This window comes from Urocitellus parryii (assembly GCF_045843805.1).
Source record: "Urocitellus parryii isolate mUroPar1 chromosome 14 unlocalized genomic scaffold, mUroPar1.hap1 SUPER_14_unloc_1, whole genome shotgun sequence".
Lineage (NCBI taxonomy): Eukaryota > Metazoa > Chordata > Mammalia > Rodentia > Sciuridae > Urocitellus > Urocitellus parryii.
The window spans coordinates 507,358-523,255 of record NW_027551778.1 but is presented as its reverse complement, the minus strand read 5'-3'; the positions used below and the strand labels follow the sequence as shown (position 1 = coordinate 523,255).

Here is a 15,898-nt window from a genome sequence, read left to right as displayed (position 1 = left end):
TAACTGGACAGACCTTCCAAACAAAAGTTGAATAAAGAAACTATAGAACTCAATAACACAATTAATAACTTAATTGACATATACAGAATATGTCAACCAGCATCAAGCAGATGAACTTTTTTCTCAGCAGCACATGAATTCTTCTCAAAAATAGACCATATACGATGCCACAGGGCAACTCTTTGCAAATACAAAGAAGTAAAGATATTACCATGCATTGTATCTGATCATAATGGAATGAAATTGGAAATCAACAATAAAATAAGGAAGAAAAATTCCTACATCACATGGAGAATGGACAATATGCTACTGAATGAACAATAGGTTACAGAAGACATCAAGGAGGAAATTAAAAAATTCTTAGCAGTAAATGAAAACACAGAAACACAACATATCGAAATCTCTGGGACACTATGAAAGCAATACTAAGAGGAAAATTCATTTCATGGAGTTCATTCCTTAAAAGAAGAAAAACCCAACAAATAAATGACCTCACACTACATCTTAAAGCCCTAGAAAAAGAAGAACAAATCAGCAGCAAATGCAGTAGAAGGCAAGAAATAATTAAAATCAGAGCTGAAATCAATGAAATCGAAACAAAAGAAACAATGAAAAAAATGGACAAAGCTAATACTTGTTTCTTTGAAAAAATAAATAATATTGATAGATCCTTAGCCACACTAATAAAGAGAAGGAGAGAGAGAACTCAAATTACTAGCATATGTGAAGAAAAAGGCAATATCACAACAAATACTACAGAAATATATAAGATAATTAGAAATTATTTTGAAACCTCATACTCTAGTAAAATAGAAGATAGTGAAGGCATCGATAAATTCCTTAAGTCACATGATCTGCCCAGATTGAGTCAAGAAGATTTAACACAGACTTAACTTAAACAACTTAAACAGACCAATATCAAGTGAGGAAATAGAAGAAGCCATTAAAAGATCACCAACCAAGAAAAGCCCAGGACTGGACGGATATACAACTGAGTTTTACAAGACCTTTAAAGAAGAACTAATACCAATACTCTTCAATCTATTTCAGGAAATAGAAAAAGAAGGAGTACTTCCAAACTTTCTATGAGGCAATATCACCCTGATTCCAAAACCAGAAAAAAACATGTCAAAGAAAGAAAACTTCAGACCAATATCTCTAATGAATATAGATGCAAAAATCCTCAATAAAATTCTGGCAAATCAGATACAAAAACATCAAAAAGATCTTGCACCATGATCAAGTGGGATTCATCCTGGGATGTAAGGTTGGTTCAACATACAGAAATCAATAAATGTAATTCATCACATCAATAGACTTAAAGATAAGAACCATATGATCATCTTGATAGATGCAGAAAAAGCATTTGACAAAATACAGCCCCTCTTTATGTTCAAAACACTAGAAAAACTAGGGATAACAGGAACATACCTCAACATTGTAAAAGCTATCTATGCTAAGCCCCAGGCCAACATCATTCTAAATGAAGAAAAATTGAAGGCATTCCCTCTAAAATCTGGAACAAGACAGGGATGCCCTCTCTCACCACTTCTATTCAAAATAGTCCTTGAAACACTGGCCAGAGCAATTAGACAGACAAAAGAAATTAAAGGAATAACTATATGAAAATAATAACTTAAACTAGCACTATTTGCTGATGATATGATTCTATACTTAGAAGACCCAAAAAACTCTACCAAGAAACTTCTAGAACTAGTAAATGAATTCAGCAAAGTGACAGGATATAAAATCAACACCCATAAATCAAAGGCATTCCTGTATATCAGTGACAAATCCTCTGAGAGGGAAATGAGGAAAACCCATTTACAATATCCTCAAAAAAATAAAATAAAATAAAATACTTGGGAATCAACTTAACAAAAGAGGTGAAAGACCTATACAATGAAAACTATAGAACCCTAAAGAGAGAAATAGAAGAAGACCTTAGAAGATGGAAAGATCTACCTTGCTCATGGATAGGCAGAATTAATATTATTAAAATGACCTTACTACCAAAAGCACTATACAGGTTCAATGCAATTCCGATCAAAATCCCAATGGCATTCCTCATAGAAATAGAAAAAGCAATCATGAAATTCATCTGTAAAAATAAGAGACCTAGAATAGCTAAAGCAATTCTAAGCAAGAAGAGTGAAACTGGTGGTAACACTATACCAGACCTTAAACTATACTACAGAGCAATAATAACAAAAACAGCATGGTACTGGCACCGAAACAGGCTGGTAGACCAATGGTACAGAATGGAGGACACAGACTAACCAAAAAAATTACAGCTACCTTATATTAGACAAAGGTGCTAAAAGCATGCACTAGAGAAAGGATAGCATCTTCAACAAATGGTGCTGGGAAAACTGGAAATGAAGATGAAATATGAAGATGAAATTGAATCCCTATGTCTCACCATGCACAAAAGTTAACTCAAAATGGATCAAGGATCTAGGAATTAACAGAGACTGTGCATCTAATAGAAGAAAAAGTAGGCCCTAATCTTCATTATGTGGGGCTAGCTCCCAACTTCCTTAATAAGACTCCTATAGTGCAAGAATTAAAACCAAGAATCAATAAATGGGATGGATTCAAACTAAAAAGTTTCTTCTCAGCAAGAGAAATATGTGAGGTGAACAGAGAGCCTACATCCTGGGAGCAAAGTTTTACCCCTCACACATCAGATAGAGCTCTAATCTCTAGGGTTTATAAAGAGTTCAACAAGATAAGCACCAAAAAAATAATAAATCAATCAACAAATGGGCCAAGGACCTGAACAGACACTTTTCAGAAGAGGATATACAATCAATCAACAAATATACAAAAAAATGCTCACCATCTCTAGCAATCAGAGAAATGCAAATTAAAACTACTCTAAGGTACCATCTCACTCCAGTCAGAATGGCAGCTATTATGAAGACAAACAACAATAAGTGTTGGCGAGGATGTGGGGGAAATGGTACACTCACACACTGCTGGTGGGACTGCAAATTGGTGCGGCCAATATGGAAAGCAGTATGGAGATTCCTTGGAAAACTGTGAATGGAACCACCATTTGACCCAGCTATCCCTCTCCTTGGACTATACCCAAAGGATCTAAAAACAGCATACTACAGGGACACATCACTGTTTATAGCAGCTCAATTCACAATAGCTAGACTGTGGAGCCAACCTTGAGGTCCTTCAATAGATGAAAAATGTAGCATTTATACACAATTGAATATTACTCAGCACTAAAAAATATCATGGCATTTTAGGGAAATGGGTAACATTAGAGCAGATTATGCTAAGTTAGAAAATCCCAAAAAAACAAATGATGAATGTCTTCTCTGATATAAGGGGGTGATTCAAATGGGGGTAGGGAGGAAAAACTTGAGGAAACTGTGCAGCAACCCTCTCCAAGCACACGGAGCACAAGGGCATCACTGTAGGGGGGCGGGCATGGTTCAGGCTCGGCACATGCAGAACAGAAGTGCAGGTGAGCTCTCAGTAGAACCTTGAAGAGAAGGTCTCCCACCCTCCTCCAGGACTTCCAGAAGGTTCTACCAGGTGAATGGGGCCTACAGCAGCTCACGCTGTCTCCGGGCACTACTGATAAACTAAGTCAACCTTAATTTTTGAGTTTTAGAGGGACACAGTGCCTTTATTTTATTTTTGGGTGGTGCTGAGGATGGTGCTAAATGCCCCACACTGCTAGGCAAGCGCTCCCCCTGAGCCACACCCCAGCCCCTAAGTTAACCTTGAGCATGTAGGGCCATGACTCCTGCAGCACTGACGTCTGTAGGGTAGAACACAGGGGTCTGCAGGCACAGGGGGACCATGAACAAGAACGGCTCACAGCGCCACCACTTGGGCCGAAAGGCTGAGGAGAGATGAGTCCCGTTGCTGTTTTTAAGTGGCATGAAGATTCGACCTAGGCCACCCCTGGGTCACAGGGGCTGTCCTTGTAAGAGTGCACTGATGGGCAGGTGTCCTCTCACGCCCGCGTGCTGGCTTCCAGGTGCACTTCCTCCGGGCCCTGGAGGAGCCTGACTGCACATCAAGGGTGGCCGCTCCAGCCTCCACGGGTCTCTGCTCCTGCCCTGGCTTCTCCCTTCTGCTGTTCCCTCTGCTGCCCTCTCCATCCCCCTGTAGGCTCCCTCAGCAGGTTGTGTGTGTCTAGGACTGTGCTGACACAGGGCTCCTGGGCACCCCACGTGCCTCACTCACCACCTCGGGGCTCCACTGGACACCCAGAGCTCCCGCCGGCACCACAGCGCCACTGAATGGCCACGCCCAGAATTTAGGCCCCTGAGAGCTGGTGCTGGGGAATGCTGCCCAGAGACTGCCCTCCACAGACCTTATGCACCAGGCTCCAGGGCAGCTCCTAGTCTCTGCCACCAGTGGGAGCAGCAGCCTGGCACGTGCGTCCTGGGATGCCATCATCTGCTTTATCTGAGAGCCGCAGGCCACACAGCCTGACCCTCCCGCAGGTCTGACTCCTTCCTTATAAACATGGATCATGGGGTCGTCCATGTCCTTGCTTCTCTTGAAACAAACGGTTGGTCAATACTAGGAGTGGTGGTGAGTCAGAGCCCAGTGTGCCACCTCTGTGGTGGGACTCCCATGCAGCGTCCATGTCTCACCAAGAGCACACACAGGAGTCCTCCAGGGCCTTCTGGAGGACCCCCAGCAGGGCCCCGCAGGCAGTCTGCAGGGGGGAGCCACTGCCTCTGCAGACAGAGCCACCTCCTGCTTTCCGCCAACCTGAGGAGGACAGGCTTTGCAGGTCCCTGAGCCTGGAACCTTCTGACACACGCAAGTCACTCTCTGCCAATGCACCGTCCTGGTGACAGTTTTCTTCTATTATGTGAAGAAAGAAAAATGTCAAACTTCATTGCCCCGAGGGGCAGCTCCAGGTCCTCCTGTGCACCTCGCTGAGGCAGAGCTTAAGTAAAAACACCAACCCTGGCAGTTCTTCCAAGGCCGTGAAGACAGCCGTGAGACCCAGCTGCCTCGTAGGCCAGCCCACGGTGTTCTACTCTTGCATCAGTGAGAATGAAAAGCCGATAGAAACCTGTGAGCACACTTCCTTCCATTCAGTTCCAGGAAAAGCAAAACAAATAAAAGCAACTTGTTTGTCTGAGCTACATGAGCATTTGAAATCACTTCTACTACCTGCACGTGGCCATTAGAGCACAGGGTGGCAAAGTAGGCAAAATACTCTACAGCTACTCATGTAGAGAGAGGGAAGGCGAAAACTTTGTTATCCTAGTTATGGAAATACCCCAGTGTCTGGAAATACCTCTTAAGTTTCCTGCACCAAAGGCTGACAAGGCCCGTAACCCTGGTCTAAAACGGGGTATGGGGCGAATATGGAATACTCTGCTCTTCAATGCTTGGGAGTTTTCTGAACTCAGATGATCGCAATGTGTACACAGATCATTTCCCCAGAAGAAGTGCTACCTTACAGGAATGTGCAACGGAGGGAAGTGGGGCATTTTCTGGTGCTTCAATTTTAAAGAATAGTACAGTGAAATGAACTCTAGATCCACGTATATATACATGAAAAATACCCAGTACCTTTGTATCAGGTTTGAAATTGATCTTTAAGTTGTTAGCCATTGATTTTCTTGCCGTGGGATATGAGCATAGTAGGATTCCTTTTTATCAAAAGCATGCCCAGCTGTATATTGAGCTGAGTATCTTGGGTGCACTCATGTGGGAGGGTAAGGCAGAGGAGCATGCATGACAGGGGATTCGTTCAGGTGTGCTGGATAAGGGCAGACAGAGATTTGCAAAGGAAAGGGGAGGTGAGAGAGAGAAAGAAGATTAAAAGGCAGAAAGATCAACATCCATGGATTTAGAAAATTATATATGGACATAGGTAAATTATATAGTAGCAATGACATTAGATTTATCTCACTTATTTTTAGGTAAATTGCAATCACTGTGGCTCCTTCAGGCCCATGGTCCCCCCACTCCTGTCCCACGTGGGCGAGGAGCGTGGAGCCCGTCCAGAGAACCCCTGCTTGGGTTTTATATTCAGTACTGTTGAAATTGCGTCCTCAGGGAACATCCACCCCTCAACTAGATTCCAGAGGATGTTTATGTAAATGTGACCCCAAATAATATCATGAGTGGATCTCATAATTTCAGAAGCTAAAATCAAGAGCAGATTTTTAACTAGAGGAAACAGAAGCAGAAGGAAGCCTTTCTGCCTGGAAGTCCTGTTAGCATTGCAGAAACACTCGGCCACCGGTGGGCAGGTGGCAGGGCCAGGCGGGACTCCCCCCTGCCCCTTCGTCACAGGCTCGGTACCCAGTGAGATGCTCCGGCATGTCCGAACAGAGACACACGTGCCACACAGGCCCTAGAAACAGGGGCCCTGTCCACTCGGGGCCTGGGTGGGCAGTTTTACCGTGATGTCCTGGAATGCTTCAGGCCAAAGGTACCTTCCTAATAATAAAAGCGTATCATTGTCCTCTGCAGTGAGGTGACAACACACGGAGGTACTTCATCATTGTACCTCGGAATGGACAACCCGTAAGTATTTGGGGGAGTGTGAGGAGAACACCCCAAGCACTCCGTAGAGACTGGGGAGGAGGCTTGGCGGAGCCGACAGGTCACCCCAGCGGCTGCTCCTCTGAACGTTGAAGACAGAACCTGCCCGGGGGCCCAGGAAGGCCACTTACTCTCGTAGTGGATGAGGAAGCCCACGCTGGAGCGGCTGCTGTCGGTGGTGAAGAGCAGGTACAGGAAGCTCCCCGTGCTGACGAGGAACTGGGGGGCCTGGGTGCCGTGGTATTCTCCAATCAGGGGGGAAGAGCTGGTGGGCCCGTCCCTGACTTCCAGAGTGTCGTAATTGACTTCCGTCTGGAACCTGTGGACGTGCATCATGTCAGGAAAGACGTTCAGGTCCCGTACTTACAGACCTCTCCTACCACCCTCATCCGTTAATTAAAACCCCACACATACCAACGTGAATAAAATATTCAAAATCACATGTGTACACGTATTTATCTGTACATTTATGTGTACACACACACACACACACTCACGTAGGAATGAGTGTGTTTTTCTGGAAGAAACAGGACACTCTCCCCGCCCCCATCTTACATAACACTCTACCTTGTAACATGACAGATAAAAATTAAGGTCATTATTCAGCTCTGATTCAAAACCCCCATGAGAGAAATGTCAGGTGAATAGACAGATAATTGTCAATACTTTTGCATTTTAAAAGTGTTTTTCACAATTCCCTGTTTGACACCATCACGGACACCTTGGAACACTCAAGTGAAATGATCTCCTAGAGGAAGAAGGGACTCAAAGTACACAGCCACATTAGGTACCTTTCCTGGACCAGATCCTGTGCTTTTTTAAGTGGCATTAACAGGAAGCTGGACTAAGCTGAACTACTTCTCAAACTCAAAAGATAACTTTAGTGATTTGAAAGAGCTTCCCACAAATGCTTCACTTCCTTGTGCTTCCAGGGAGTCTGGCTGCAGTTCCATTTATATAAAGTCACAGCCACTTGGGTCCCCTTAGACATGACGCTGGTGCCATTCCAGGCACGGAGGTAATTTTCTAAATGGCCTGTCTAGTCCTCCAAGAGCTAACCTGCTTTCCAAGTGTTTGGTTTTGCTCTCAGGGAGCAGCTGAGGCGTCATAAGCCTCTGACTCACTCTGTAACGGGAGCCAGAGTCCTCGGAAGCCTGTGCCACTGTTCTCCACTGGGATTCTGGATGAACAGGAAATCAAGGGGGAGACACGAAGCTACCTTGGTGGCGCGGCACACATCAGCCAAAATGGCATGGAGCCAAAGGTTCTGCCCTGATTATCATGAAGCAGTGCAAACTTCTCTCAGTGAAAATGCACCCTGATCCATATTCTCCGCAGCGAGGAGGGTGCCCTGGAACCTGCCCTTCCACAGGAAGGAACCAGAGGACCCTGCCTCACGTGGCCAGAACAGAATAGACTCACAGGCTGGAGCGCTGGGGAGCAGGCGGTGCCAACTTTGTCTTTTAATCTAAAGGTTATGATTCCTCGGATGTTTGAGCTCAAATTCCAGGAATCTGCATAAGAGGGGAAGCCATCGCATCTGAGGGGCTCACACACTCGTTTTTATGTCCTCCCGGTCTTCCCAAGAGCCAAGACTGCTGTGTGACTTCTAGAGTCACCTCAGAGCAGAGACCCCTAAGCACTCTCATGGCCCAGCAACCTGACTCACATTGCATGACAAAGTCACCCTCGTGGAACTGCAAAGCACATGGACAAACTCGACCCCCCCAAGGGGATTCCACTGGCCAATGAGCAAGTCCACACGCACTCTGTGGCTCCTCCTTAAGGAGCCGGGCAATGCATCTCCGGTGACCACCACTGATGTTCCAAATATCAGAAACGTGAGGTGCTTACACGGGGAGGCTGGCAAAATACCGCACTGAAGTAACACTGAGTAGGTGCGCCTGGGGAAATCGGAAAGGCCTCCCGCGTCAGGAGCGGAAATCACTGTCTTTACCAAATGATTTAGGTTTGGCCTTCTGCTTTAGCAACCCTATCGAAAAGTGTAAGCATTTATAGGAAGCCCAGTTTAATTTACTGAATATATATTGAGATACTGCTTTTCAAATGATTAATGTTATTTGCAGGAATCTACTCTCAAAATAGATGAATCAAATTTTTCCCTATTTCTAAGGAAAAATCTACTGAATGTTATCATCCAACCTAAATAGTGGAAACAACAATTTTGAATAAAAATAATTACTAAAGATGGCAACTACAATAAATATTCCCTATGTTGATATCAAATTCTTAGAAAATTACTGGGAAAACAAAACAGGAAATAACCTCATGAAGTCGAGATACTAGAATATTCTGGAGGCAAAAACTCTGAATGCAATCTAGTCAATAAGGTCGTACAAGATAAGTGCGATGCCATTCAGAGGTGTGAGGTCAGAACTTTACAACAGTCCTTCCCTGCATTTCAAAGCCTATGGCTTGTTTCAAACCAGTTTAATTTTTAATCATCCAATCAATTTCAATGCTGAGTGACACGGGAAAACACCTTATCTCACAGAGCCTGAATGGCATGCTTACTTTTGCAGATTATCAAATCCATACTCAAGGAGCAAAGCCACCCTGTTCTCCAGTGGCAGCGATGCCTTGGGCAATTGATGGACATCTCATCTGCTGCATTTGCCCCAAGGTTCACTCTGGACATTCGACAGTCTCCAGTTACTGACAGCTGACATCAGAACTGGAGAGGCCTTTTCTGTGCTGCCCCAGAGGGAAGAGAAGGCACCAGAGGGACAGGGGGCTGTGTCCTGTGCCACCAAGAACCTGGCAGAACTCACTCCACTGCAGGCACCAGCTTCAGGACAGGCTCCAGGGTCAGCTGGGAGGAAGCCACCCAGGATGGACTCCAGGGTCAGCCCCAGTGGGGGAACAGTCACCCAGGAAGCTTCTCTGTGCACAGCTAACTTGGGTTGGGAGGACGATGCTCGGGAAGAACAGAACTGAAGGAGTAGTGCCTAATCCTGTTGGGTCAGCCCCTTTGGAGGACCAAAGAACTGTCACCTTGAAAGTTTTAAGATCCACTAACTTAAAACATGGAACAGATAAGGGTCCCAGGACCAGATGAAGGACAAGGCTCATCTTACCTGTCAAAAGTTATTTTGATAGAATGTCCTGGTTTTGCTTCAATGATCCATTCACAATTCAAAGAGTCTTTATAATATCCTGGCCATCCAGGAGGCAAAATGACCCCACTTGAGGCTGTCAGATGTCCACCGCACGGGGCTAAAGGAAGATGCACACAGTCAGGTTCAAGTAAATGTGGGAGGTCATGCCATAGTCACATCGCCACCAAAATAGGGGCTGCTTTCCGGGCATGGATTCAGTATTTCCAAGTATTAAGGCATACCTGTTGCTAATAAGGCCCTGAGTTGATTGAAACTGAGGTCTGTGCCTTGCACGGCTGGTTATCTGCCCTCACAACTAGGCAGAGTGCTCCTCCTTGGATGATCTACATGGGAGCGACCTGTCTGGTCCTCAGGAATCTCCTGGCACATGCCACTCATAGCCATCTTACATGCATTAGGAATTCAATAAGCATTTACGGAAGATGAAATTTTAAATGGCCTTAAATCTAATGATGAAAAACCCCAAGACATGTGAGCTAGTGTGTTCGTATGTATATACGTCGGGTTGTGTTTGTTTTGTTAAAATTACTTGCCACGTAGGATATTAAGTTGTTGGTGCATGTTAAAAACAAAAGTGTGAACTGTACAAGCTCAGGGTTAGGCTGGGCCTATCCTGAAGCAGCGAGTGGCAGACAATAGTTTATAGTCACAAAAGAAAAAGGGAGGGTTAAGAAGTGTGTCCCGGGCTGTGTGAATTCCCTGTCACCTGCAAGAGTCCTCAGAAAACAGTGTCCCCTGGGTTAACACTGCAGGGAAGAACACACTTCCACCTGGCCACACCGCCTTCCATGTTTTGCATACTCTCTACTGCTCATCTCCCCTGTGAACTCAGAGGCAGCAGGTATGTGAAAACGTGTAGTTTAAAACATGCGTCTCCTTTTTGGCGTGTGATTCCTTTGGTGAAAAATGACCACATAGATGAAGTGCTGAGAATATCTTTCCCTTTCATCCAGATTTTGAGGCCCCAGTGAACTCCGCCAGGATAAACAAGGCGCTTTTCAACAAACCTGGCTTCGCTGCGGGGCTGGCATTGCTTATGTGAGCTGAGTTATTCCTCTAAGGACAGTTTCCCTGAGGCTCCCAACCGTGTGTGTTACCGTCTTCTCTCCTGGTCCCCTCTGCAGAATCTCAGGTCTCTGAGTTTATCTATTCTAATGCCTTCCTTTCTGTATCTTTCACTCTGGGCACCGAGCTCCGTGCTGCAGGCCATGAGCCCTGTGTGCCCTGTGGTGTGGCTCTGCTGCCCCACTTTGCTCTGGTGGAAGGTCTCTCCCCCAGGATTTCCAGGCAGTGTGGAATCTGAACCCTGAATTTCTATTTAATACACAGCTGTCGATTCAGAGAGGACTCTGGATGCTAGGTGTGTGCTTGGGGTTCTGTTTTGATTATAGAACCTCAACTGGGGCATTGTTAATGAAGCGGTCTACATTTGTTTTAATTTGTGAGGGTTCATTCTTGGACAATCATTTAATTGATTTCTACGAAGGAGGCTGGAGGGGAATGGGAACCCCGAGTGTGCTGTTGGGGACCGACCTGAGAGTCATGCATACCTCTTCAGTCGAGTTGGCGGCTGTTCCTCGCGGCCCTTGCACTCTCTGCACTCGACCTGCTTGCTATGGAAGCTGGTGGCTTCTGAGCAGCAGGTTCCTGGTGGGGACCTGGGTGGCCATGCTGCCAGAGCACACCTTCCTGCCTTCCCTGAGACCCTGCCGGGCCCAGGGAGTGGGTCTGAGTTGGGGGGGACTTTCAGATCTCCCATCAGGACTCTTCCTTTCTCTGTTTTCCGACTGAAGCTGGAGTTTTCACTTAGCTTCACCTGGCGGGGCTCCTCCTGGTAATGGAGCTCTGCTCAGGGTCGATGTGCTGCCTCCCCTTATCTCAGGTCCTGCTACTCCCTGTGCTTACAGGGCCCTGTCCACCAGTGTGCCGAGAACAGGCCCCGCCTGCAGCTGGTGACGCCTCTACCCACAGCACACTGTGGGTGACCGGCACAGACAGCCAGCGTGGTGGACGAGGCAAGAGCCTGTTCTCTGCAAAGTCTTGCTCATGAACTCAGTCATGCCTCACAGCCAGCCGTGGTCTACACAGCTACAGCAGTGTTCAGACAGGATTAGCTGCGGCACCTTTCCTGTGACCTGTGTGAACACGCCACGTGTGCACATCCACTTAATTATAAAGGCTCCAAAACCACCATCTGTTAACATTTTATAAACATAACGTGTAAAATTATATGTTAAAATGAATTATTAAGATAGATTTAAAAATAAAAGTGCGCTGTTGCTCCCTTGCCCTCCACTGTACCACCAGGGTGGTGCCCAGCCCCTGAATTCTTCTAACAGTTGAGGAAAGGAAGGAGGGCATCTTCCCAACTGCTGCAGAGCCACTCGCAGGCCACCACAGGGCTCAGCTGGAGTGTCTCCTGACGGTGGCAAGCCACCCAGCGCATTGCTCAGGCTGGACAAGGGGTGGCCTGGCTGGGCTCTGAGAGTTCAGTCTCCCCACGGCTGTTCTCGGCTCTGACCCCTTGGAGGTGAGACTCGGGAAGTTTCCCTCCAGCAGTGCAGGAGGAGAGCCGCCCTCGGCTGCCTATTCATTTCCTAGTTACGTATTTAAAAGAAACAGGTTGACCTCAGACAACTGAGGGAATGACCCAAGAGGAAGACACCTTCCAGCCACCATTAACTCGTGAGCGCCCAGCGCCTCCGGCTCCCTCTCCTGAGACGCTGGCACGTGCCTGTGTTTCCAAAACCCTGTGAACTCATGTGCTCATGCCCCTGGTCTTTCCCATGACAGCAACTCAGGATCTGTCTGGCCCGTCACCTTGGTTAATGATGCTCGACCCCTGGTCTAGGTACACGTCTCTGTCCACTTAGCCGGCTCCCTGCTGTTGGACATTTAGTTGTTTCCAACTTGTCACTGTTTAGAAAAGTTCTGCAAAAAGCACTCGTCAGCAAATATTTTATCGTATGTGCTCAACTACTTTATGATCCTAATCCTAAAATATAAGCTACGGGCCAAAAGGCAAGAAAGATGCAAAGACTCAATATGAATTCACACCGTGAAGGTGCAGTTTAACCTCCTCAGTGCAGAGCCAAGAAAAGCCAGCCTCCCCCACTTACCACAGTTCACCTCTTTAACTCATTGAAAATCTGGGCAATGCTGGAGAGCAAAGGGGCATGCTACTTTTGTTTTTACGTGTGCATTTCTTAGGGATCCAGCAGAGATGATTTCAAGGTTCCTGAGCTCATTGTGTAAGACAGGGAGGATGGGTCAGGGGCCTGAGGCAAACGTTTTGAAACGATCAATAATGAAGGGCCATGAGGTCCTGCTCCTGACATTTTTTCCTCTGGCCGCATGACAGGTAAGTAGACCAGAAGTATCGAGAAGAAAAGTAGGTATTATTCAGATGAGCTTTGATAAAGAAAGAAATCATTGATTAAAACCACAGTGTGGTCACGGGTTGAATTCAGGCCCCAGATCCTCAGTCCCACCCTCCCACCACTCACTGAGGGTGTGTGGGCTCAGGAGCACGTAGGTGCCATCAGTGAAGGCAGACGGGGCGTCACGGGAGAGAGGACCCTCCCCCAGTACAACAGGGGGCACGGACACAGTCCGATGCACACCCAGGAGAGCTCCTCTTGAGCATGTGGCCGAGGTCACGTGACGTGCCGAGGCCCAGGAGCACGGGAGCTGGGGCTTCCTGGACACACCCTCCCTGGCACACTCCAGAGGACACCACCCAGCCAGAGCCTGGTTCCGGGGAGTGAGGCCACACTTCCTGTGCTTCAGTCCCTCCGGGCTCTCTGTTCCGGCATCTAGGAAACTGGAACCCGGCCTGTGTGAAGGGGGAGGCCAGGAGGCTGGGGACGGGCCCACCTTCACAGCGAGGGACGGTGGCACTCCAGACCACATTCCCGTCCTGCAGGATGCAGGTGATGGCCTCGGACCCCTGCGTCTTGACAAAGCCCTCGTCACAGTGGAAGGAAACGGAGCTCCCGAGCAGAAACCTGTCGCCAAAACGCCTGCCGTTGACGGGGGTGCCGGGGTCATGGCACTCATTCTGACCGAAGGCTGGCGGAGGAGAGAGAAGAGAAGCAGGACCAAGTGTTTGGATTCCAGTTACGTGTATCAAGAAACAAGGAAACAGAGCCCATTTATAAGGCCACTGCTTCCCCAAATTTCAGTTATACCACCCACAGATGAGTAAATACACTGAACAAGCGGGATATTGGGATCTGTAAGCAGAGCACCGATGGATGAATAGACCTGTCACCTCTGCCGCACTTGGGCTGGAAGCACACTTCCTGTGCACTGAGAAGAGAGACCAGGGACACGGTGGTGGGGGCAGAACTGAGGCTCAGGGCACATCTGCTCCAGGTAGGGGTCAGCCCGAGGCCTAGCTTCCGCCCCTCGGCAGATGCCCTGATGATGGAAGTGAGGGACTCTGACCCTATATCCCAGAGTTACTGTGGAACGACATCGTTACCGGGAATTCTACACACCGTACCTAAGCAGCAGCCAGAGGCAGATTAGTGTTGCTCATATTTACTGTTTCGTTTTAGTCTTTCTAGAAACCATTTAAGGAGTCGTTCTTCTATAAGATTTGTTTTGCAGATGAGGGGTCTGAGCCATAGAGAAATTAGCTGTCTTGTTAAAATCCACTACATATCTCCAAGGGCCGGTGTGCTGACCCTGGCTCCTGACCACCAACGCCGTCACCCTGGTTGTCACACTCTGTTGTTACAAGGAGGATGCATGAATGGGTGGAAGGAAGGAAGATGGAGGCCGGGAAAATTGGAAAGAGGGCCAGGATATGAGATCCAGCACCCTGCGATGGGGTGACCCAGAGACTGATCTAAATATCAGAACAGCGTTATGTCATTTTGCTACTCTTAGTGCCTTGATAATGATCACATAGCTTCAGAGACCTTCAGTGTGTGTGATCAAAACGTGGCCAGGAGCTCACTTACTGGTGTACGTGATGTTGAACCCTCTGCCGGTGGTGGAATGGTCCGACTGGAATTCCAGGCGCACTATGTGCCCACTGCTGGCCAGCTGAGCGGGCACCTCATTGCCAGAGAAAGTACCAAGGACAGTTATATCAGAAATCCCATCATCTTTGACTGCCAGAAAGTCAAACTGAGGCTCCACGTCAAAATCATTGAAGATGAGGTGGATTCTGCTTCCCGGCTCAGATATAATCAGCCAAACACAGTTCATGTTGTTGCCATATTCCTCTGGGTAATTTGGGGAAAGGATGATCCCGGATGATGCCGTGAAGTTGAAGAAACATGAAACTGCGGAGACAGGAATATATTTTCAAACAGTGTGGCATGACCCAAGAACTGCCCTTGGCCCACCCCTGCAGGTGGCCACAATGGCTGGCTGCGGTGAGACCAGTGGTCCTGGAGCACAGCGTTTCTCTTTCCCAAACAACCTGTCTCGTTACCTTACACAGCACAGCCAGGGACTTTGCCTAATTCCGCAGAGGCTCTAAAATAAACATGATCCCACTGAGTTGGTTAGAAATGTGTGCTAGATATTGTGATTTCTAATTCAGACTTTCTGCCTCCAGAGGAACAGCATTAGTCATAGGTGCCAGAGGAGCAATTGGGTCTGCTCTTCTGTGATAACTTTTTACTTATTTATTTTCTTTTAAGGTGCATTTTTTTCCAGTTGTTTATCTAATTCTTTTGTTGGTTGTGGGCAAAGATTAACAATAAGTAATGAGAAAATCAAACTGTGCTGTCGTTGGGCAACATGGAACTCCTCTGGATACCTGAAGAACGTGTGCTTCACACAAATCTGAGCCCCTGTTTCTGTTTGGGTGGCAGAGGCTGCCATAAGCCTTGCTTTTCTCCACATGATTCCACACACACTTCCAGCCATGGCCATGTTCACTTGTCAATTAAGTCAACCTTCTAAGTGGCCGTGAGGCCCCTGCTGCTGCTTCCACGCTGTGCACACAGGAAGAGGGCCGAGCCTCCTGTAGCACCATGCTCCCAACAGCCACCCACTAGTGCCCAAGGCTGCACAACATACTACTGTGGTTTGGGTCTGAAATGTCCCAACAGGCTCAGGTGCTGAAGGTGTGGTCCCCAGCTGGTGGCACAGTGGAGGTGGGACCTCGTTTTGGAGGAGGTGGGTTCTGGACTCATGACGGGGAGGATTTATTTTGTCTCTGGGTCCCTCCTCTCTTTCTCTCTCTC

The 15,898-nt window shown here is 47.3% G+C and overlaps 1 protein-coding gene across 1 annotated transcript in view; it reads right to left on the bottom strand.

Moving 5' to 3' along the window:
• Positions 1-15,898, bottom strand: part of LOC144251494 (CUB and sushi domain-containing protein 1-like) — a 425,723-nt gene that overhangs the window by 184,295 nt on the left and 225,530 nt on the right. The window contains exons 8-11 of the mRNA XM_077794365.1: positions 14,660-14,986; positions 13,566-13,760; positions 9,648-9,786; positions 6,681-6,868 (exon numbers count right to left, since the gene is read on the bottom strand). Of these exons, the coding sequence (XP_077650491.1) occupies positions 6,681-6,868; positions 9,648-9,786; positions 13,566-13,760; positions 14,660-14,986 (849 nt within the window). The remainder of the gene's footprint in view (positions 1-6,680; positions 6,869-9,647; positions 9,787-13,565; positions 13,761-14,659; positions 14,987-15,898) is intronic.